General features: G+C 39.9%; 1 protein-coding gene across 1 annotated transcript in view; it reads left to right on the top strand.

Moving 5' to 3' along the window:
* POLR3B (RNA polymerase III subunit B) overlaps positions 1-24484 on the top strand; it is a 67617-nt gene extending 43133 nt beyond the window's left edge. Inside the window, exons 21-28 of the mRNA XM_042837746.1 lie at positions 361-519; positions 1454-1571; positions 2718-2860; positions 11995-12098; positions 13035-13201; positions 14852-14965; positions 20403-20576; positions 23909-24484. Coding sequence (XP_042693680.1) covers positions 361-519; positions 1454-1571; positions 2718-2860; positions 11995-12098; positions 13035-13201; positions 14852-14965; positions 20403-20576; positions 23909-24038 — 1109 coding nt within the window. The 3' untranslated portion in view covers positions 24039-24484. The remainder of the gene's footprint in view (positions 1-360; positions 520-1453; positions 1572-2717; positions 2861-11994; positions 12099-13034; positions 13202-14851; positions 14966-20402; positions 20577-23908) is intronic.
* Positions 24485-24784: the final 300 nt, after the last annotated feature.

Below are 24784 nucleotides of genomic sequence, written 5' to 3'. Positions count from 1 at the left end.
TCTCATCCTGTTCAAACATCTCCTCCTATGGTATGTCTGTGTGTGGACCACCAAAGATAAGAAAAATGGTGTGTGTGTGTGTGTGTGTGTGTGTGTGTGTGTGTGTGTGTGTGTACAGAGCTATAGGAGGGATTGACAGAACTTCAGAATTGGTGTGCAGTCCTGTATTTAAAAAGTGATAGCATACATGATCTGATTTTAAATTGTGCCTTTGTGCAGTGGCAAGTACGCATATTCACAATGATGAATAATCTAACTTAAAAATACATTATTTCATAGCTTAGCACGTGTTTCAGCATTCTTTTTTTTTTTTTTTTTGTTATGATAACATGTTGTAAAGACTTTTTGAACACGTTTTAGGTTTTGGAAGGTGTCTTGTGTACAAGAATGCCAAGTGTACACTGAAGCGTTACACAAATCAGACGTTTGACAAAGTGATGGGTCCGATGTTGGATGCAGCTACTCGCAAACCAATCTGGCGCCATGAAATCTTAGATGCTGATGGGATCTGCTCTCCTGGTATGTCAGACTGCATGTTTTGGCCTAGCACCTACTGGATCTGAAGTAGACATGAACGTTCTGTTACTGTTTCTTGTGTGCTTTGTTTTGTTCTTAGCGTATTTTTTTGCTTGTAGTGGACAATATTATAGAGGAAAATGTTTAAATGTTAGCCTGTGAAGGCAACGTGGTGCCTGATATTGTGGGTATGTTGGTTGTTTTTTTGATGGGAGAGCATGGGAAAGAGAGGTGCTTAAGTAGAAAATTTATACTGTAAGTCCTAACCTTTACATTGATTCACTGTTATGAAGTACTACTACTCTTCTTACATCCCCAAAATGGCAGACTTTTATTATTGTAGTTTCTTACTGGTTCCATCCATCATGGTTTTTTGTTGTTGACTTTTAAGGAGAGATTTTATATTATTTTTCATTATTAAAACCTCCTAGTGCATTGTCAGCTAATGCAGCTCCCTGAGGAGGTAAGACTTTGTCATTTTAACACCTCAAAAATATATTTTGAGGGAGAGAGGAAAACAAATACAATGGGAAATGCAATTGGGCAGGGAAAGAGAGACTAAAAGTGCTCTTGCACAACTCGTGGATGTTATGTAATGTCCAGACATTTAGGTGGAAATTTCTAAAATTAATTACAGTGTTGCTTGTTAATATTCTCCTTATGGTAAATGACCTTAGATGCCTTTTCATATTTATATTTAGACCTTGGCCATGTTCGACAGATCTTCTCAAAGTGCCCTCGACACACAACTGTTCTGATTACCAAAAAAGCTGGTTTGATGATTCCCTAACCATGCGATATTCAATAATATAACATGGCCTGCTTCCTGGATGTGTTCCTAACAGTTTGTTTTCCAGTACTCCTTATTCTGTAGCTTTGAATGTATTTCTAATATAGGTACCCAGATACATTTTATTTTATTTTCTCTTTGATGTAGGTGAAAAAGTAGAAAATAAACAAGTCCTTGTGAACAAATCAATGCCAACAGTGACCCAGACACCTCTGGAAGGAAGCAGTGTGCCACAGCAACCACAGTACAAAGACGTGCCAGTAACGTATGTTGCATCTTGACTTTCTACCTGGGGAAGGTAGCATAGAGGAAAGGTCCCACTGTACAAGGAACTCTCCTGAATATATGTGTATAGAGAGGAATCATTGAGAGAGTTTCCCAGGAGAATCCAAGAAAGAAGTGATGACACTGTGAGCAAGGAGTGGTGTCATACATAGCTTAAGCAATGGAGAAACAGGAGAGAAGCAGAACAAGTGGGAGGGCAGGGAACACATGTATGCTCAGTGAGGGAGTGCATCTCCTCCATGGAGACTCTCAGAAAACACTGACTGCTGCTCAGCTCTCATTTTTCCAGGTAGTAGTCCAGAAGATGGAGGCCTTCCTATCTCAGAGGCTGATGGTGACCGATGGTCAGCTTGCTCTGGGCACTCCAGCAGATGTTCTTTATGAAAGCACCAAATGAGTAGGAAAAGACAATTAAAAAGATTTTTTTCCCTTAGTGTCCTGAAAGATCAGAAGAATTCTGAGATGAAAACTTTGAAGTAAAATACATAAATTAGGAAGCATGCAAAGTTTTTTACTATTTAGTCGGCAGTAGCTTTGGCATGTTGATAAATTACTGGAGAGCAAGGCAAAAATTGGTGCCCAGGTCAGAAAGGCAGATAGAGCCATGCTGCACTTCTCTGTGATTCAGAACCAATAGGAAGCTGAAGATTTATTCCTACAGGATACTAATAAAGAAGTGATATAACAAGATAGTTATCAAGAGATACAGACATGCATACAGGGCTCTAAGTTTAGGTGTCATAGTTCAACCATCTCAGCTACTGGAACAACAGACAAAACAATCTCCTACATGAGATACTGAAATCTGATAGAACCTCATTCTGCATTTATCTTTTTAATTTCTGCATCTCCTGCTGCATAAACTCAGGTGATACCTGTGAAGTTCTTCCCTTTCTGTATCCCATACTGTGTTCTGCCCATCATTCGTTTCTATACCAGTACATGATATTATGTCTTCATTTTGTTCTTAAATTATTTTAGAATATTTCTTAAGCTCCTTTCTTCAGTTATAATCCTGGCTCCATTAAGGCTGCATCTCAGCCAGAAAATTAACAATAAATAGGTACTTGTTTTTAACTGATTTTGTTCGCAAATGTAAAATTCATGTTCTGTCTTCTTTTGCTAGCTATAAAGGTGCTACTGATTCTTATATTGAAAAAGTAATGATTTCATCAAATGCAGAGGATGCTTTCTTGATCAAAATGTTGTTGAGGCAAACGAGGCGCCCAGAAATTGGAGATAAATTTAGCAGTCGTCATGGACAGAAAGGTAAGCTATGTATTTAATAAAAAGAAATACATGTTGAGTATTCCCATCACATATATGCATCATGCATGTTTCAGATATTTTATGACTACAGTGGTAGAAGAAGTATTCCTTATTGGTTGAGTTTGCCTAATGGAGCAATTATGTTTCTGGAAAGAGAAGGAGGAATCGGCAAACAAAACTGTTGATATATGAACCTAGAAAGTAGTTTTTCCAAGTGTGAATTTGATTTCAGATAGATTTATCAATGAGTAAGGTGTTGAAGGAAAGAGTGAGAGGGCCTATTCTGAATAACAGAGAAGACTAGAGATGGAACGTGATCTGGGGCACCTCTTGATCTTCAAACCAAGAGCCGTAAAATAGCTTCCTACTAAGAAGCTGCTCAGTGGCATGGTGATCTCCAGGGTTGAATATTCGTTGTAAAATGAAAGTTAGAAGCTTGTTTCCCTATCTTTTGAAGATAGTAATGAAATCCCTTTGGCATGAACGGCAATAAAACATGACATGGAATATCCTCTCTGAATCTCAAAGTACTGGGGGTACATGGGAGGCGCGTAGTGAAAGAAGTGGCTGAAGATTTGCAGTCTGACCGCGAATGATTTGCGAACATGGTTTGTTCCCTGTGGTCTAAATATGGGACTGGTTTTGACTGTTAGTCACTTTTTCATCTTTGCACATGGAAAATCTAGAAATTTAGAAATTTAGCATGACCTTTTGCCGCATTGTATGTGATGTACTAAACCTGTTACCTGAATGTTGTATTCCTAGTGTGTATTTAGATCCTGCTTTGGTTTGAAATCATTGCTTAGTCTCACTGAAGGCAGTGCATCTGACGTGAGACTAAGGACTGGGGAAGGAAAGAGGCATATACACATCTCTCCTGCTACTGGGCAAACGTGATATCACCTTAAAAACTACTGGACCAGCAACAACAATAACAAAATCTGTACTTCCCTAGTTTGATTTCTGAGGAACTGGAACCACAGCATTCAGTGTTAGCACACCAACTTCTTCTATCTGGTGACACAAGTATCTGTGAGGTCTACGTGGAGCAAAGAGAGAGGAAACTGAGGAAACAGTGGAGAACACTCTTTAGATTTGAAACACACATACTTAAAACTACTTGTAGTTAATGAACTTTGCAGTAATAGCTCGGCTTAAAACTTGGGCTGCCACCTTGAAATTAAACTGGTCTTTCGCCTTTTTTCTGCTACTGTTAAGAAATGGAGATAAACCCCTCTGATGAACATTGAAATGTTTTTCTCAGTTCTATTTTCACGGTGGCTTTTAATCTAAAAACAGAAGTGATTCCCACTGTTTCCCTAAGTATCTGGGGAAAAAATACCTATGGAAGGCTTCAAAAAAGTAAATAAGAAACAGTGCATTCTTGACTTTCCCTTTAAAATCCAGTCAAGTTCTTCCACAACAGCCATATAGGATAGTTTCTGTAAGTGAGAAGGAAGATCATTAGCTTAAGAGAGAAATAGAAAGACTTGATAGTTAGCTGCTCCATTCCTTTTTTCTCTTTCATGAAGAATTCCTGTAGAATTTGTTTGAAGTAATTTTACAGCCTAAGACACAAAGGAGATGTGAAGTACGTTAAGCTTGAGACTGTTTTTATAGCAAAGCCCATTTCTTCGTACTTTCTTAAGCTTTATCTAATTGGTTTGTTCTTCTTTCAGGCGTAATGCAGCATTGTAGCTGCATGTGACAATTTTTCTTATTGGAATTTAAAAACTGTACATTATAGTTAAGAAGCTACTATGTTAATCATGACAAATATTTATCTTGCATGAAAAATGTAAGCATGTGCGGTTGTCTCCTGACTTGGGCTATCGATGCGCATCAATTGAAATAGTTGGAGAGCATTAAAATGGAACTGTTTCCCATACTGCTCCAAAAACCAAGAATAATTCTCCACAAATTGAGATTCATCAGAGGAGAAGAGGGAGAAGTGAAAGAATGACAGGAGGAAGCAGAAGTGCCAGGTTCCCTACCACTAAATGTACATAAGGCATCTCCCAGTAGAGAGAGCTTATTCTAGAGGTCTTGAAGGACAGACATTTCACTGGATATTCTTGCTCCTTGTTAAGCTCTGATATTATCTGTGGTCACATGCAGACACGATAATCATGGTAGTGGAATCACGGTATTTTCTTTAATATCCGGAAAACCTGAGAGTGTTAATAATATTTTTTCCCTAAAGTAAAATAGCTGTATGGGTCCCATTGTAATGAAAAACAACATCCTAAATGCTGTAGGGGGATTTGGGAGCATCCACAGTTACACCTGACATCATATCAGGTTAGAATGACTGATGCCCACTCCATCCCTTCTTTGGACCTGTGATGATGATAAGCCAATGTCAATTATTCAGAATGCCGAATGTCCCTTTCCACTTGCTGGGGGGGATAAGAGTGGGAACATTGCAACAGTTGTGTTACAGATTTTGCAGGCGTGTGCTTGTTAGCTGTCCAGTACATCAATCTGTAATAATCTCTTGTGATCCTGGGAGTTGGCATGTTCTAAATATTATATCCTACAGGGATTTATGCCCTTACTGGTAGCAGGCTTTTCAGTTTATTGTCTTGTAGTACTTAAGAAGAAAAAATGTTAGGAAGAGTGGTGGAAGGGAGAAATGTGCTTGGGGAGAAGATAAATACATTAGATACGTAGAAATAAATACTGACAAGAACACTGGAGCTTACTGTTTTGTGACTTCAGCATACAGTGAAGAACTGGATGCTGACTTAATGTTAGATTACAGGCAACAAAAGCTTTGAAAAGAAGGGGAAAATCTCCTGCGCTAGCTGTGTAAGCATACTGCTAGTATCATCTTTCTCTAACATCAAATCAGGGAAGGATCTGTTGTAGCAGAAGAATATAGGCAACTGTGAAACAGAAATCACAGTACTAATGGTTTAATGTTTTCTATTGAAAGAATTTTTAATTAGCCTTGAATTTGTTCTTTCTTTGTCTGAATGCAGCTGATTACCTCTTCAAGTTTAATTTGTGAGTGTTAGTTTTAAGCCCATCGTAGAGCCATTTAAACAAGTACCTCAATTTAGTAAGAAGGAGAGAAAGCAAATTACTGTCCTTTCTCTATTGTCAGTATTTTTTATTTTCTGGAGAGAGTGTATGAAGATGAGATTTGATTTCATGATATTGTGGTCACAGTTTTAAACTAATTAAATATGTATTAAATACAAGATTGCGCAAAGCTTTTTTCATGTTGGTTTTTTTTTTTCCATGTGTTCCAAATTGATTTGTATTCTGAAGGTATACTTTGTCACTGGGGCAGAAGGAAGCAGAGTAACAGAATTGGAAAGTGTCTGGGATACAACAGATTAAATCTCACAAACCAGCTTTAGCCTTTTGTTACAGAAGAGCCTTTCATTAAATACGCATGTAGATTTGGTAGGCCCCTGTAATAATTTAGATCTATGCCACTGCATCTGTATTTGCTACTTTCTTTGTGTCCTCTCCCATGTCAACACTGTATGGGCAAGGGTCACCACTTCCTGGCCTGTCCACTCTTTTCATGCAAGTCCATGCTGTAAGTGCACTTCTTCCAAACTGCCTGGAAAGCCCTCGCCTTCCCTTTGAAACTTGTCAGCAAAGTGCAGGAGAAGAAGGAAAGTTAGGCCATTGCGTTGTGTTCTGAAACCCACAGGCTAGTATGTTGTGCTATCCCAATATTCATCTTCAAACAGGATGTCACAATGAGATCTTAGGGCTGTCCTTTTAGTTTGTAAAGTCCTTAAGCTTCTAATGTTTCAGGACTAAATGTATACATACCAGAGAGGACTTATCTTAAGCTGTAGGTCTTTGCTTTAACTATATCATATCATACATTTTCCAGAAGGATAAAGAAACTTTTTTGGTGTATTATTTTGTTTTCTAATCTTGCATTCTTCAGAAAATTCACTTTCAAAGCACAGAAGCCTAAAGGATTGTTAAGCTAAAGAAGCTTCATCTGAATTCCATACAAACTAAATTATTATATTTCCAGATTTCCTCTTGCTTTGCTACAAGTCACAATGAGGAAAAAGTTGGGCTCCTTTGATGTGAAAAAAAGCAATATATCACTTCTCTGAAAGAACATTTCTCAGTCTCTCATGTGAAAAAGGATTAACACCTCCAACAAAGGTCCTGTAGATCACAGAACTAAGCAGCAATACTGAACAGTATTCCTGAGGAGTGGAAAAACTGTATTTAAGCAAGAGATTGTTTGAACTGGCAAACAGAAGCTTTTTAATAGCTGGAGATCTAAGATAAAGGATTAAACCTTTCTGAAGTATCTGCACTTAAACAACTCTAAAGACAAGGAAGCGAGTTTAAATTCATGAAAGATGGTCTTTGTTTTCCTAAATGAACCGTGTTCTTTATTGTCAAAACAAAATCCATTCACAGCATTGTCAACTACATAAACTTCATTACAATGCCATTTATATACCAAAGTCTGACCTTGCTTACTTTCTAAAATTTTTACTAGTTTGAGCATCTGCCTCATGCTTGCCTGAATTCATAGCTCAGAACAACTTATCTTTGTCCTCTCAGTGGCTGCTTTTGCACTGCATGTAGGCAGTGTGTGTAAACTGAGATGCGAGCTTTAAATCGTTGCTGGTGTCATTTTCCCACCTTATAAATCAGACTTAGTGCATTATCTCTAATAACACATAGGTGGGTTTATAGGAATTAAATGGTTAAAGCGGTATTAAAAAGAATTTGCTGTTATTGACTGCAGGAATGCAGGATGATTAGCGTTTATTGCACATTGGGGAAGGTAGGAATTTCTTACCTTATTTTAATCTTCAGAAGTTGGTTATGAGAAAAGGAGATGTCAGAATGTTGTTAAAACTTCCCTTACGGGCTTTGTTTGTTTATTTTTCACAACACCGCTGCTTGGCGTGCTTGCTTAGGAAGAAAATCATGGCATTTTTTATCTCAAGCAGCAAACAGGTAACCTTCTGACCTCTTCAGTAAATCCTCAACAACCTCTGAAATTGGGGTGATTTAGCATTTTATGGCACAGAATAAAAATCTCTAATTCTGTTTCCAAATAGTGTATCCTGAACACACATTTTATTAAGCTCTTGACTCATTCAGCCATGTGTATTTTGTAAAGTTCCTATGGTTATTGTTTTACAATAGCTGCTTCCAGAAGCATTGTAAGGGTTTCAATTAATCAGCTCTTTGTGTGCTTCAGACTATGCAAATTTATCACATCAGACCATTCAGCAGCTCATGGGAAAGCAGTGTACAAACTGTATTGTCTTCTAGCACCTCCTCTCATTTAGAGTGATGTTTTTAATAAGAAAACTAATCAAGTTTACTTATGCATTATTTATCTGTTAATTTTAATTCTGTTCTTATGTCAAATGGGATCTAGGAAGTGATACGATAGATCAGCGAATGATTTGATATTGAGCAAAGCTCGTGTGATGCGGCACTTTTCTCTCCTGGAGTTGTTTTGTGCTTAGTTAGCCATGGCAGTGTGCAGTCAGAGTTCTGATGCAGATGTACTTTTTTGCTTAACCTTATTCATTATTGCCCGTCAGTTGGTCCTTTGCCCGCAATATACAGCGCTGTGTTGTAGGTACCCCTCTTCTTCATTATATGGCCTAGCTGTTTTTTGCAGGGGTATTTCCAAACTCTGTCAAACCTGGCAGATCTAAAGTAGGCACTTTTCAGTTTGAGCTCTTTTGCCGTTCTATCATTGGAATAAACAAACAGGGACAACTTAGTAATGCAGTTCTTTTTGTCTCGCTGATAGGAGCTGGTATTACTGCTGCTTCCATTCACTTTGTCTCCTTTGCTTGCTAATGTCCCTCCTGCTGCTAGTAATTAGTTTTCTATATTAGGTTGTTTTGACTTATTTGATTATTTTTTTTTTCATTTGGCATGTGTGCATAGAGGGCACCTGACAGAGCTGGTGACAAACTTTCTCATACCATCACTGGGACCCTGCCCCCTCCCACCACCCCCAGCCCTTCATGGCTGTCAGCAGGCTGCAGAGCAGACACCGGTTCTGGAAATGGGAATATCTCCCATCAAGGAATGGAGAAAAGAGGTGGGAGAGCTCTGTGTCCTGTAGGGCCATGTGGAAGCACGGGGTGCTGGGATGCAGACAGCTGTGCATAAGATGAGGCCATCGGGAGTGATGAGGGCTGGCATTTACTGGCTGGCATACAACAGCACGGCATTTGTTTTGTCTAGAAAAGTAATTGCTGCCTTTTCTGGTTGTTAGTGTTTGATTCTGGTCCTAGAAAAGAACTTCACAGTGTTACGGGTGAGAAGAGATTCAGGCCCATCAGAATACAGCATGCAGGCTAAAACTGTATTGCTGGATTTCACATGCAGCACATGAACATGCGTGCTGGGGAGGGGGGGGAGAATGAAACCGAGTAATTTTGTTTGTTCCATATGAAAGCTGGGGAGCAGTTTTCATGTGATGTCTGAATGAATAATAATCAGGAAGTCCTACAAACCTGCAGTAAGTTAAGTACGGGTGTGAGCATGTCCTATTTATGGATATTGCATAGGGAACGGCCGGGCAGCTTGGCTGTGAAATGTAGTTGGTGTTGCACGGGACAGTGTTTGGAACTTGAGGCTGTATTAAATCCAGCTTCTGCCTTTTCTCCTTTACTGTTTTATGTGCCAGTTTCAAGTGATTATTCTACTTCTAATGGATTAATTCACTCAGTCACCTTTTTGCAGCTGCCTGGCAATGCAAAACTGGCATTTTGTTGCCCTGCTGCAAACCCCGGTACAGCAGTCGGGTCTGAAAGGGAGAAGCAGAGTCAGGAACTCTCAGAGCAGACCTGCAGGCATTAGCTGATCTCTGAAAGAGCCTCCGACAGAGAGGGACTACAAAGTGAATCAAGTTCACGTTTTGGAGTGAGTTGCAGCTGCTTGCTTTTAGAAGTTGTGTTGTGTGCAGGAAGGTGCCTTTCAGGTTTGTACATTTCTCCTTAGGAGAAAAAATAAACTTTCTTAAAACACGGAGAAGTAGAAGCTGCTCTCCATCCCGTTCTCTGCATATTTCTCTGCAATTGAATGTGCTGTACATCTGCTACCTAAACTCAGCAACTTCTTAAAATACAGACACTCAGAACCGAGGTTTCATAGCTTTCCCTTTCTTTCTTTCTTTCCTTTTTTTTTTTTTTTTCCTGGGCTATAACAGAAACTTTATAAATGGCCTAGCGAGCTTCCCATTGCTGGATTCTAAATATTTTGTTTTTAACTTCTAAGCTCATTATGCTGTCTTTGTGTTAACTTGTATTAAAATCTGTCAGCTATGACTGGTCTCATAACCACAGCCAGCGGACCAGAATAAGTTAATTATTTACTTGTGTCACTAGTGCTCTTCATCTAATGAAATGCACAGCTGTGTTAGATCTGCAGTTGGGTGTGTAGGTCCCATTGTTCCACAAGTCAGCGGAGGGTAGAAGCCGCTATGATGGAGAGCCCTCAGTTCTTTCTGCTGTTCTGCCTTTCTGTGTCGATTTCATGGATCTTTTATCATTCACTTTCACACAAAACAAACAACACAGTGGCTGTCTGCTATGGGAACCAGCGTGGCATATAAAAGGTTTTCAGAGCCTAAAGTAATTTTAAGTTAGCTAAGATTTAATTTTTGGCTTACAGGTGCCCCAGAGTCCAGATGTAGCCTAATGCTTTCTTAGAACTAAACAGGAATAAGGCACAACACAAATGCCATAATAAAGCCATAGTGAAGTATTTATGTGTATGAATGTAGGATAAAGAACTTGTGCTCACAAGAAAGAGTGGGGTTTGTTTTTTGTTTTTTGGTGTTTTTTTTTTTTTTCATTTTCAGCAAGTGGTTGCTTCTTGGTTGGGAGGGTAGAAAGGTGCTACCGCTTTATCATAATGGAACAGTGAAAATTAATTTAAATAAGTTAAAAAATAAATGGCGGCCCCCCCCCCCCCCCCACAGGCACTCTCATCCTTCTCCTCCCTCCCCCCATACTTACATTCCCGCTCTGTTGACTGCTCTTGGTGCACCTCTCCCTGCCTTGCTGCTCCCTCCTGAGCTGCCGCCGCCATCCCCCTGTGTGCTGGCGGCCAGGGCTGCCTGCTTGGGGATGTGCCCAGCACCCCCAGCCCTTAGTAGCCCCTCCACTGTGGGGCCCTTCCCAGAGTGTGACAGGCTCATCTCAGACAGCTTGTTGGCTTTTCCAGTTGTAAGGGCTTCTGGAAGAAATTGGCCGCTCAAACGGTAGCATTGGCTTGAAGGAGTATGGGCGTAAGCAGCTGCATTTTAACACCTGAAGTTGTATGTTAGATCTCTTGGTCATTTATCACTGCAGTGTTCTGATCTGCAGCATTCGACTGTAAGAATGGAAAGGAAAACATCACGATGCGTGATAGACTTTTAAGTGAGTTCTTGTGCTTCCACTTAACAGGTCACAAGTAATTTTAGAGTTTGGTGTTTTGTTCTTTTGTTTTGTCTCAGTGAGACAAAAAAAAAAAATTCCTAAAGTTACGATGTGAGTTCAGGGGCAGACAAAATACAAAGTACAACCCCTCCTTATACTGCCTGTAGTTCATCAAGAACAGTTTTTGCTCAGCAAATGAACACTACCTGAAACAATGTTGGGTTTTTGTATTTTCCCTTAATTTGCTCCAGCTTGCATCAAATGCTGACTTTATTGAGCGTTTAGTGAAGATGCACGTGATAAAGGGATTCTGAATCAGTGTTAATTTTGTTTGTCCGAAGAGGTAATGCAAGAAACCTGATTTCTTTTTTTTTTTTTTTTTCTCCCTGACAATTATAGTATCAACTCTAAAAAATAGTTTCACTTGAGATGTTCCAGACTGATGGTCAAAAGCTTCTGGTTGCATCTGAAAACTGTATCTGAAGCTTTCTTCCCTAATTGCTAGCTGACACGTCACAGGGAGCATTATGCAGGGCTATGCTAATGCAGCCAGTCCTGTCACAAGGGCTCTCTTCCAGTCTGCAGGTCCGAGCAGCGGTCACGGTAATGAATCTGGGTAAAAAGTGATCCATGAGAAAGAGAGGAGGAGAAAAACACCAAAGAAAATCTGGTGATGAGGCGTCAGCCCTGCTGGTGGTTTGCTGTTGGTGAATTGAAATATTCTCTCTTCTGCAGGGGTGTGTGGACTGATTGTTCCTCAGGAGGACATGCCATTTTGTGATACAGGGATTTGTCCAGATATCATAATGAACCCTCATGGCTTCCCATCGCGTATGACGGTTAGTGGCTATGTTGTCATTAAAGAGGCAGCATCCTGCAATAGAAAGTGAAGTTGTTAAGCCAGAAAAACAAAACTGTGCGTATGTGAGAGCCATACAGTTGCAGCCAGAATATTCTCCAGTCCTCATACCACATGCTTACCCTCTTATGAACCTTCAACCATCTGTTTTGAAACATCCTTCTGTAAAAGGAATTGGGATGTGGGCTTTTTGTTTGTGCATCACAATCATTTTGTTCTGCATCGAACTATTAGAAGAGCGACCAATTACTTCATTTAAAGTCTTTCCCTCCCAAGTGACCGTGCCCAGTAAGTCAGCTGGGCAAAAGTGAGGGGAAGAACAGAGTTTCGGTAATAGTTCTATGCCTTATATCACTGACATCTCCATGGAATTCATGCAAGCCTTGTTGTGGGGCTGTACCACGTACATCAGAACCTGACCTTTGTATGGAACCTCTCCTGATTACTTTGTATACCTCTGTGATGTTCTTCTTTGTTAGCTGCCTTCCTCCTGTTCCAACTGCTGCACTGTGGGTCAGAGTGTCAAACTCTGCAGCAGTCTCCCACAGCAGAAGGCCACACTGGATCCTGCTCACTTTTCAGACAAGCTGGAAAAAAAAAAAGGGAATGTCTGACTCTGGCACTTAAAGGGATCCCAGACCCGGTCTGCTTTTCATCCCTCACTACAGGAATACCTCCTTGTTCTCCTTGGGTTTCTTCCACTGTTTCTGTTGCACACAGTAACACAGGTTGCCATCTCAGGCCCATCACAGAACGGTTTGTGTTGGAAGGGGCCTTTGAGATATCTAGTTCCATCCCCCCTCCTATAGGCAGGGGCACCTCCCACTAGACATCTGCCTTACTAACACTGTGATTGATCCAGGTATGTTCTAGCATGTGCTGGTCAGCAGGCTGTTAACTCTGCTTTTCCTTGTAGGTAGGAAAGTTAATTGAACTCCTGGCTGGGAAGGCTGGGGTCCTAGATGGCAGATTTCACTACGGAACAGCTTTTGGAGGCAGTAAAGTGAAGGATGTGTGTGAAGATCTCATTCGCCATGGTTATAACTACCTAGGGAAGGACTATGTAACATCTGGTATCACTGGGTAAGAGTTTGCTGTGTAATTTAGCTGTCTGGGGGAGTGGGGAAATGCTGTAATGTGACTGGCTATTGTAGGAGACATGAAAATCTGCCGAGTTCTTCTGTATGGCAAAAAAGTTAAAATCAAGGTTTTCCTTCTGAGGGATTGGGAGAAAATTCAGTTTTCTTTTAGCAGCAGTTCTTGTATGTACTTGGAATCAGATGAGCATTTTCATAGTGATTCTAATAGTACTGTAAAATGTAGATTTGGAAGCAGGTGTCTGTTCCTTGAGAATATTTTTTGTGTGCTTTATTTTATTTTTCCTTTCACTTACACAATGATTCAGTCTGGCATTGCACACTAATCTGCAACCTTCCTGCTGTGCCGATGGGACTGGCTTCTGAGGCACAGAGTTCAAAGAACACAAGATAGTTTAGGAACAGGAAAAGGCCATATGGTTCCACATGCCTGCCTTCCAAAATGTATCTTAATCCCACCTTCCTGCTATTTTTATTATTCTCCAAGTCCCTTTCTTCTCAAGGAATAAGTTTGGATCTCTCCTGTAAGTTGTTTTATTTTTAATTGCTATTCTTACCAACTTATTCCATATGTTGTTTGTCTTTTGTTTCAAGACCAAAGATTTTTTACACCTTACATTCTTTGTGAAGTACTTGAATGTTTGAAAAACTTTTTGTTGATAACTCATGATTTTAACAAACATGCCTAATCTTGTTTCCCACTGAGAATAATCTTGCTCTAGAATTCTCCTGCTCCTGAACTTCAGCTTTGTACTGATTTTTGTCCTATTTAGAAACTTTTCTTTAGGTTGCTGGTATTCTCGCAGGCAAAATTTCACGTGCTTCATGTACTCTTTTTTTTATGAAATTTGGAAGCAAATATGTGTGAAAATTCCAAATACGTATGCAAATTCCAAATATCTAGTTGCATGTTGTTACTGGCTTAAATGGGTGGCTTTTGGATTAACACTCCACCATGTCAATAGGGGCTGTGACTGGGAGGTCGTCTGCTGTTTGGTTTTGCATCACATGCGTGTTTCTAGAAAGAAATGGCTGGCAGTGTGCTGAGTTTTTGTGTTAAATCTGGCTGTTAGTGAGTGCTGAAGGTGGTAACTGGGAAATGACCAAGTATTCTCAGCTGTTGCTTTCTGATCTTTAGTTGTTTGTGCTGTTCTTACAGTTGGGGCTATTTTAAAGACAGAAATCTTCACCTATTATTCTAGCTTCCAGAAATGAGTAACACCCTCTGTGCTGCTTCTAAATGTTCCTGTGTGGATGCAAAGCTCAGCATCTTAAGTGCAGTTCTGAATGCTCCTTTTACCCTGCTTGTCAGAGTCTCCGGACAGAGAGTGTTGTGCTGGGGGCACGGCTGCTGAGCAGGCCCCCACCTGCTGCAGATAGAACATCATGTGGCAAGAGTTGAGGAGCTTGTTCCTTGCTTGTCCCTTGATGCAGCAGTGCGTGGTGCTGGCAGTGCACTGCTCTTCTGTTCAGAGGGGTTCTCTGGAGGATTTTCAGACCTGGAAGCCCAAACGCATATTTTAAGGACTTGTGATTCCCAGATGGTTTTAAATTCTTCTTGTCTGTGACACGCTTATCTCTCTTAAAGTAAATATGTGCTAACTGTGAATGTTGTGTTTTTTCTTAATTCATCCAGGGAGCCTCTGGAAGCATACATCTATTTTGGCCCTGTGTATTACCAGAAACTGAAGCACATGGTGTTGGATAAAATGCATGCAAGAGCTCGAGGACCCAGAGCAGTGCTTACCAGGTACTGTACAAGGCTGGATGCAGCATTCCTCACCTGCACTCAGAAATGTGCTCATCCAACAGATGGGTGTAAAGCAGTTTATTCAGTTTATTCATCAGTTTATTTATTGATGCTTGACAAAAGATGCTGTCACCTATTGATACGCTTCTGCACAGTGGAGCTCTCACAGTGCGCTGTGGTAGGAGGTTGTTCTGAATATCCAGGTGTGCTCTGTGCTGTACAAAAACTGAGTGCTTCTCAGACTTCTGTTAGCAGTTGGTTAAAAAGCACCATGTTCTGATTCTCAGGGCACAATGTGGCCCTTCCCCGCTGGACTGTTCTTATCATAGGCATTTTAGGAGGACCAGTTCTCCCCTTTAGCAACTGTACTTTTACAAAAGAAGATACGAGTAGAAACAAATTAATTTAGATACTTCAACAGTCTGTGATACGGAGCAGGTTAATACTGATGTGGCCCAACTGTAGCACAAACCAGCATTAGCATAATATGCATCCCCAGTACACTGCACTTGGCCTTGCAAAACTTCCATTCAACTGTAAAATTTAATTTAGAGTTTTATGTGGTGATCCACAGTTTTTGTACAATACTGTGCAAGAGAACTGTGCTTTCACACTAATAAATTGCAAAGGTTACAGAGACAACAACAATAAATCTCCATTTTTACTTGCCCTGTTTAAATATGTCTTCAGTTTCTGTGGAGCTGTGTTGATTGCTCCGAGGCTGAACTTGGTTCTCTCTCCAACAAAAATGTTGATTGCTGCATTGATGTCCTCTTGGGTAAATTTTGAAGATATACACTGGGGTAAACATAACAAAAACACCTGGAGGTGGGCTTACATTCTCTGCACCTTTGGGGAGTTGGCAGCATTCTGCTTTCATTGGTGCTACTCACCTTTTCTCCTTGAGGGCAAACAAGCTTTTTTGCTCCAGCTCTAAGGCTGCTTGCACTCATGAGCTGTATTGCTGACATCCCTGTCTCACAGAAGGTGGCTCAGTGGCACAGTCTTTGTTTTGAGGAGGCTTCTAGTGAATCCCTTAGTCTAACTCTGTCCATCACAGAGGATTATCAGCTAAATCTTGCCAGACAGCTTGCCCTGTCTGCCCACACACTATGTTAGCCACTCGGTCCTCTTAACAGGTGCAGCTTTTGCCTGTCTTACATTGTTACGGAGTGGAGGTGCAGGTCTCTGCTCTACCTGATAAAGAAGCATCCTTCTCTCTTGCTTTTTGCTGCACGTTTCCCATGTATTTTAGCTCTCTGACCCCATGCTTTCTCTGGGGCAAATTGAAGTTGTCTCACACATTCCATAGAGAAAAATATCAATAGTTAAACAGGGAGAGAAAACATGAAAAACTTCTATTTCTAAACTTTGAATAGTTTTGCTGCACTTTCCTTCTTAATTTTTGTGTCATAGCTCCTTGCCAATATGATTTGGACAATTTGGATGATGATTTGTATAGTGGGAATGATATTCCCAATTACTGGTCTGTCTGCCCCATTTTCTGTGTTAGTCATACCGTTGTCCCTTCATACGAAAATGAAAACTTAGTCTCAGCTAGAGGTGCACACAGTTGTTTCACTAGAGCTCCTAGCTTATCCAAATCCCTTCATCAGCTTTCATATTGTCTCCCCCAGCTTTCTCAGCTTTTTAGAGATAATGAATTTAAATAAAACTTAAATCCCAAGTCAAGGTAATACTTGTATGTAAAAATGAATGTGCTGTGATTTCCCCCACCCCTTGCTTTGAATCCTTTGTTCCAGTCAGTAACATCACACTATGGAGCTAGGTCTCTTTATTTGACTTTGAGGAAAGCTAGTGAATGTTCAATTTATGCTGCCACTTGACTAGCCCTTTAGGAATTTTCTTTTTTCTCCTCAACTAATTAAACTGCCCTTATTGCCATCGCCTCTGCTGAGGGAGCCTGCTCTGCCAGCTTTCATATTCACTATTGTTTTTTCATCCATCGCACTTCCTGTTAGATTGCCTCTAACATTGTTGGGTTTTTTTTGCCTTTTGAGGTAATCTTGTAACAGCTTCCAACATGGAATTTAGCAATCATCATCTTGAAATACATGTTATTATATATCAAGTGTACCTTAACTGATGGAGTTACATTTCCATCTGAAATAAGGCAGAAGACTTGAATTCCCTGAACATCGCTAATGTTAAGTACTGCTTAGATTTAAACAGGACTTTGTGAAATTGCAAAGCAGCACTCTGTCAGCATGATCAAAAACCACCAGGGTGTTACCCTCTGAGTTGGCATTTGCTAAATGAAATGCAAGACTTCACTATTTTTTTCCCATGAGTGGTTAACAATTAATTTAAAACGTAATTCTATAGATGGTGTTGTGCAGATGCTCAGTCTTGCTAAATATCTAATAGATAAACTGGTTTTAGTTTTGTTTGTGAGAGAACAGTGTAAGCTTTCTGCAGGCATGGTTATTTTGATGGGCAGTCAGAGCTGCCGCCTGCGCGTCCTTTGAACTTATCAGACATTGCCAGTTCCTATTGTACCGTGGAGCCGTAATGTGAGTGTGGTCAGAGTTCCTCTCTGGAGAGCACAGTGCTCCCACCTCCTGTTGGGCTGTGGTTTTTTTAGGTAGTGCCACACTTCTGGGAGATCAGCATTTCAGCCAAGAGCTCTGGTGCAGGCAAGGAGTTGAGGTGAGATCCAGGAGGTGTCCCCTTGCTCACGGGAGCAGGTCACATTTTCCTCCACTGCCACTGAAACAAGGAATGGCACCATGAAGCTGAACCTGCTGCTCTTCCAGAAAATAGTACCAATAAACCCTTAATGTGATTAAACCACTGGAGTTAATTGTCTCATGGGTTTTTTTCCTAAATGCAACAGTTGAGTAGTATGAAGACCACTTGGCCTGATCATTAGTTCTTTTAATTTAAAAAATCCATTCATTTGACGTAAGATTTAAGAGTCTTAAGATCTCTGTTTTCCTTGAAATATGAAAGATGTAGTTTTTTTGTATATTCCTCATCTTATCTTTTGAGTGTCTGCTTTGTCTTCAGAATGTTATATTCAGAATAAATAACAGCAGCAGTTACCCGGGGCAACAGCTGCAGTGTATGTGTATAGAAGCACAGATGCTTCCTAAAAACTGTCTGAATATTTTAAACGACCCTTAGCATGAAAAATCTTCCAACTCGTGTAAGCTGAAAAAACTCTGATAAACTTAAGAGCCAAAGACAGACTCTTTTCAAAGGCCCAATCTCGATATTGAAAGTTTGGGTACTTCAGAACTAGACTACTTCTCTGAAAGGAAGGGTTTTATTTGCTTTCTTTTGTTTTTAGTGAGATAATTTTGACATTCAGTGGGAGTGAAACGTTTAAGAGCTTAAGATTGAAGTTGAAATTTCTGTTCGTGTGTGCGTGGGTTTTTTTAATGGGATTTCAGCTGCCTTAAAAATCTTCGTCCTACATCTCTTCAAGGGCTGGAATCGAGACCCCATAGTTTTTTCAAGTGGTTTTATCCTCCCTTAATTGGATTGTGACTTTATTTGGAAGGGGGTGGGGGGGTCACGTTTATAAAGCTCTGTTGGCATTTTATCCTGTGGACCAACACCTGGTGAAATTCTTGAAAGTAGGCTTCCAAGTTTAACTATTATTGGACAAGTCAGCTGGTAGAAGAAAACTCGGGCACTTCTAGTGCAGTGCTGCAGCAAATGTCTGTGCTCAACTGGACGCCTCAGCTGCTTTTAAATCTGCCTCAAAGCGCTTCACAAAACTGCATTCCCACAGGGTTAGGCCTTTAAAACTGTGTCTGAACAGTGATGGTGCCATTGCCCGAGTAGGAGGGGGGCTCGGGAGTTAAATCAGGATGTAAACAGCTTCTATCCATTCTCCCAACAGCAGGGAAAAATAGAAGGTTATGTGAATGAAAAGGGCAATTTGAATTACAAGCAGATTAGTCTTAAAGTTCCACTGTGGTCAGAGTAAAGGGAGCTACTTCCCCTAAAAAACAAACACAGCTTGCATCTTTGGAAGGTCAGTTTGGTCTGGTAATTAGCTATACATTATTTTTTTTTTTAACTTGTAAATAATTATTAGATGTTGAAGTGTTTTAGAAATCCTTTTCCCTAAGTTGGCAAAAACTTATTTTAAATCTATCTAATATATTTAACATATTTAGTAGATTGAAATAATATCAACTGAATATACTCCAAAAGTTATGTATGCATTGTATATTTTATGTGATTTATAGTGCCCTAGCAGAAAGGAACAGCACATAAACACTGGCTTTCAATGACCAACAAAGCCTCCTGTGATTGCTGATAACAATTTTTATTCCTTCTCTTTGCTGTCATGCTTTAGGGAATATACTAAGATTGAAGTGTTTCATGACATGCATGCAATATATTAGTGCTTCAGGAAGTGAAGATTGTTTCTGCTTCATAGTTCACTCTTCGTATTTGCAGCCCAAGTGCTACTGTGTGTGCTAATATATGAGAGCAGAACTAATACCGAACTAAACTGCAGCATGACAAATGAATATTGAAAATTCTGGCCATGACCAACCAAAAATATATATATACTGTTAAGTAATAGATTTTACCTTGCTTTTTTGTCTCAAAATTTTCAATGTCTGTTTCCATTGATTTGGGAGTTGGTCTTGATCATCTCCAGAGGTCACTTCCAAACCCCTACAATTCTGTGGTTTGTTTAAAACTTCCTTCCTTCTGGCACCACAATGAAGAAGTCTTTCCAGACAAGTAGTGAGACTTGAGTTTGTGTTGAGGAGCTAGAGAGAGCCCATACAGCACTGAAATTAGTTTGTTAACCATCAGATGTGAAAAAGTAAATGAGATAATTGTTACTGAAATTCTGCATCTTTCTTTTTTTTAAGTAATGAGTTAGTAGTACGCACACAGCAGAAGGGAGTAGTTGATCATGCTTTTTCTTGCTTTGTTTTGGTATTTTTGATTAAAACCGGTCTTATTTTAACAATTTAGCCTCACTTAGCTGTAGTTCATCTTGATGACGCATTCATTAGCTGCTGAATTTTATAGTTTTTATATATAGTTTATATCATTTTTATATGTTTTATAGTCATTTAAATGACTATAAAATACAATAAACATTTCAGCTAAAAAAGAGTATCTGTATCCAGGTTTGTGGTTGCTAGATATTCTTCTTGGATACTGTTTTGGTCTTGCTTGCTCAGCTACATTCCGTGAGGTAAAGATGTGGCACGACACTGCCGTTGTTGCTCACAGAACTGCGTCACATTGCCAGTGCAGGAGCAAAGATGAAATTCTTCAATTTGAATAACATCTGTGAGATCAGCAGCACTGGTTTGTAGAATGTTGTTATCTGATGATATTATACCATTCCTGTAGTTTGAAAGCAGGTATTCCTAGAGTGGTGGAACCTGTGTTCTGGAATTCTTACTGCATTTTCCTAATATTTATTTCCAAGGCAACCCACTGAAGGTCGATCCCGTGATGGTGGTTTACGTCTTGGAGAGATGGAACGGGATTGCCTGATAGGTTATGGAGCCAGCATGCTGTTATTGGAGAGACTGATGATTTCAAGTGATGCCTTTGAAGTGGATGTTTGTGGGCAGTGTGGCTTGCTGGGATACTCTGGCTGGTAAGTTGTCTAACTGCAGTGGTTATGACCTTTTGTAGGTCATGGTGTCCCTTCTTCACTGTGTGCATGCGGTGTCTTTCTTACATGTTCCTATTTTCAAGATAGCCCTCAACTCTAAGGTACATAAATCAACATGTTATAGAGAGAGTAAATGTGCCTCTGTGTGACAGAACTTCGCCCTTGGCCAAGAGTCCCATGACTAAGGGAAGAAAATATCAATTGTGTGTGTTCATGTTGCAAGTTACTTCAGTGCTTATTTGTTGGGGAAGACGAGGAGTTAGGGGAAGAGGATTCATTTCTAAATATTTCCTAATAACATTGGAAGTTTGTAGCATCTTGGATATCAATATCAGTTAGGAAGGGCAGGACGTTGGGCTTTATTTACTTTGGTTCTTGGAGAGTAATTTTTCTGTGATATGGGAGAAAGTAAGGCATGTTTTCAGTTTATAGGCATAGAAGTGACAGCTATCCTTTCTTGCTGTGGTCAAATCTTTCTTCAGAAGTGTGTCTGGCCAGAAAGAACTCACCGTGCTTGCTAATACCACTAGCAGTTCTGTTCCCTATGGAGCAGAAATACAGACAAAGCCTTGGTTGGTGATATCTAGTTGGACATTGCCCTACTGGCTTTTGTGCAATAAACATTTTTAAGCTCTGTATGCACTGTATGTAACAAGTGAGCCTTCTTTCTGATCCAGGTCTTTTAAAACTGCTGCAGCACAAGTAAGAGTTGAAGGCAGTTGCCTGGAAGGAAGGGCATGCATGAATTCAAACAACTGCTTCTCACTGTGTAATGCAGTGCCTTAAAAATACCCTCATGCAGATGTAGTGCAATTGAAGATTGAATTTCAGAGACTGGATTCAATGAAAGCACCTTGAAGAAATGGGAATTTAAACATTAGAGATAGTGTTAAACTTTGTTTTTAAAGGATTGCTAATCCAAATGCTTTCTGTTTTGAAGTTTGTAACATAATGAAGTTTAATAAGTTTTTAAAATAACTGAAAGAAGCTCTCAGACAGAGCGAGACATTCTTGCAGTTGAGTTCTGTGAAAAGCTGTCTGGAGTGCAGGAGTAATCAAAAAGAGATAGATTCTGCTGTGTAATACACAGCACCTACCAGTAGCCAAAGCAAGTGGCCCTATAATGAGCATCACAGAGGAGACGGTCATTAAGAGAAACTCACGTCTTCCAAACTGGCTTGGTCAGTGATTCCAGCATTAATCAGGCATTGCTGTGAGAAACCTTGTGAAACATATTGTTTGGTGGATGTCATTAAGGACAATTGTCTGCAGGAAGAGATGCTCTCCTCCCAGACAGGGACTAGCAGTTGGGTATGTCTTTCTGCAGCACACTAACAGTGCATTGATGTTGGGGCCTGGACTGGTACTTTTCATAGAAGGGGGCTGTTGTGGCAGTGACAGAATTTGTCCCCATAAAAGGTACAGGTAGAAGCTTGCTGCAACAAAACCAGCTGCATGCAGATCCTTCAGCTTTGCTGTGCTACAGAGTTATGTACTGAATTTTTCAAATGAAATTTGGTCCTTTTTTGATGATGATAAGTTATTCTTTTCCATAGAGTCTGGGCGTCTTAAAATCTTAAGATCAGCTTTGGCACTGTTGCCTTTTTCTGTTCAGTGTGGCATCAATCCTAAACTCAAATGGTCTCTTGGATACTTCACTTTCTATGATCTCTGTTGACAGTAATTTACAATTTGTGCACATTGTATCTTGTAACCTTTATGGATGATCTTTGTGCACCTACAAAACAGGCACAGGAGGGTCTAGCTTCAAGGTGTGGTGCAGTGAGTAGTTTGGACTCCTCAGCTCTTAGCTGCTGTTATCAAACACTAGATTACTGCTAATAATCAGAAACGTTGTGACTCATCAAGCTTCCAGGGCTTGCAAAGTATTGTTTTGTTTGTTTGTTTGTTCTTAGTACAATTGTTTGCTATTTATTGTCATCAAAAATTGCTTCTGTTTATGCTACTTCACCCTTCGTAAAAACACAGCTATCACTATAAATTTGGACCAAGTTAATAGTTATGAACCTGTAATTGATGCCCGTTCTGATTTGAGACATTATAAACTAGAGAAATGTAATTAAATCTTCTATACCGTTAATTGTCAAATCTTAGATGATTTTCAGGAGGGAAAAAAAAAAAGAAATACCCCAATTATGGAGCATGAGGAGGTCATTTTTTCAGAACATCTGTTGGGGATGTTCTTTTAAATATATCCATAAAAGAGAAGTAGCATAGTTAGGGAAGAGCAACTGTGAAGGAACTAATGGTGAGTTTCATAACCAAGAGCCTTGCTTAACATCAGTCAGCCTTATTAGGCCTGGCTGCAGTGACTCCCTCAGGCTCTAGATCAAGGTCACTGATAACAGAAACAAATGACTAAGCATTGGCTTTATTGCAGATGTTCGTTCTTTGTCTCATTCTGCACCACAGAAGCATGTAGCTGCTTGGAACTTTAGACTGTCTTGACTTTATGCTGAGAATATAAATATGAAACATATAAGCAGAAGGAGAGTAGGTCATTAGGGAGGTGCCGGGACACACTCTGTGTTTGCAAAGGCAAACACATCAACTTTCATCATCAACTTTCCAAAGCCAGAAGATGGAGAATACAAGAGAATGAGGAAATACAGAGGTAAGAAACAGAATAAAAAGGAAATATTCTTTCCCAGATTTTAATATCATTGTTTGAGTAAAGAGTGCGAAGACTACGTGTTAAAGCAGTTTTACCAGATCTCCATCTCTGCAAAAGATTTTGCTGTTTCTACAGAGGGACCTAAGGAGAGAGATGCTCCTTTTCAGAGCTAGGAATGTGGATTGGTTTGAGGCAACTTAGTAGGGTAACATTGTGAATAAAGGAAAAAAAAATCCCAACTAAATGTGATCTTTCGTTCTTCCTCCCTCTTTTCTGTGACTGTCTATAAAATGGCAACTGAATCATGAGTCGTGTTTCAGAAATACTTTGTTCTGTTCACCTTCTTTCTCATTATGTAATGCTGAATATTAGTTGGCAGTTATGCAAGTGGTGAAGAAGTAGAAGTCAGGCCTGTTAACTGCTAAGCACTGTGATTCTTGTCCAAGAAAAGTGCAGGTTTAACATGAAGCTCTTGTTGACGTCAGTCAGATTTATTTAAGAGCCTAAAGTTGTGACTTCCGTAAGTGCTAATGCATCTCCAGCACTCACCTCCTTCTGGGACTGAAGGCAGTATTTAAATGCAGGTGGACAAAGGAAATGGTGGATAGTGGCAACTGCTCTTTTCTGCAGAGCTTTATTTGTGCATAAACTCTGACTTTCTTTTTGCTTGTTTCCACAGGTGCCATTACTGCAAATCATCATGTCACGTGTCTTCTCTGCGGATCCCTTATGCCTGTAAACTCTTATTCCAAGAACTGCAGTCGATGAACATCATACCTAGACTAAAACTAGCTAAGTACAACGAGTGAACAAGAAAAAGAAGAGAAAAAGTACTTTGTATAAATTGAAATCCAGCGTATCTAACTGAAAGATTTTTTGGTGCACAGTAGTAACTCTACAACCTAAGTGGGCAGAAGGAGGTGCAGAGCAGTTGTAGGAAATCTTTCGTGTGTATTCTACCTGTTTTAAGTTCACAGAAGACACTTCATCAGTAACATTCACTAGTAGTTCTGAAAGCATTGATGTGTCCTAGTGAACAAGGCACGAGGGAATGGTGGAATGAAGTCATGATCCAGCAAGGCACATGTATCCTTTTCAAGGATGTAGGACCCCATACTTTGTTTTGAAAAATGTTTTGCTGGACTAAGGCATGAGCTGCCCTCAGGGCACATCCTATTCAGAGAGGTTAAAAAGACGTTTTACAGACTAGTGGAATATGAAAGGCTAATAAATGTTTTAAATAATTGTGCCCGAATCTGTGGTGCTGTATTGTGTTAAGGATGGTGAAGCCTTCTCTTAATGTCTAAAACATTTTGCTATTCCTAAAGCATGTTGTTAAAGCATTAATTAGTCAGTCTTAGAGATATGAAAGAACAGCACCTAGAGAATTTGAAATAGTCATTTTTAAGTGCAATTTTTTTTTATGAGATACAAGGTCTAAAGAGACCTAAAGCAGCAGATGAACCAAGAGTTCACTCAAAACCCTAAACTCTCCTGAGTCCTTTCTTAGGAAAGCACATTTACCTTTTTAACTGAAGTCAGGAGGAATTATGAG

Source organism: Centrocercus urophasianus, unplaced genomic scaffold (genome assembly GCF_019232065.1).
Source record: "Centrocercus urophasianus isolate 14NV4802_14NV808 unplaced genomic scaffold, USGS_Curo_1.0 seq_73, whole genome shotgun sequence".
NCBI lineage: Eukaryota > Metazoa > Chordata > Aves > Galliformes > Phasianidae > Centrocercus > Centrocercus urophasianus.
Note: the sequence above shows the minus strand (reverse complement) of the source record. Positions and strands in the feature narration are given on the sequence as shown.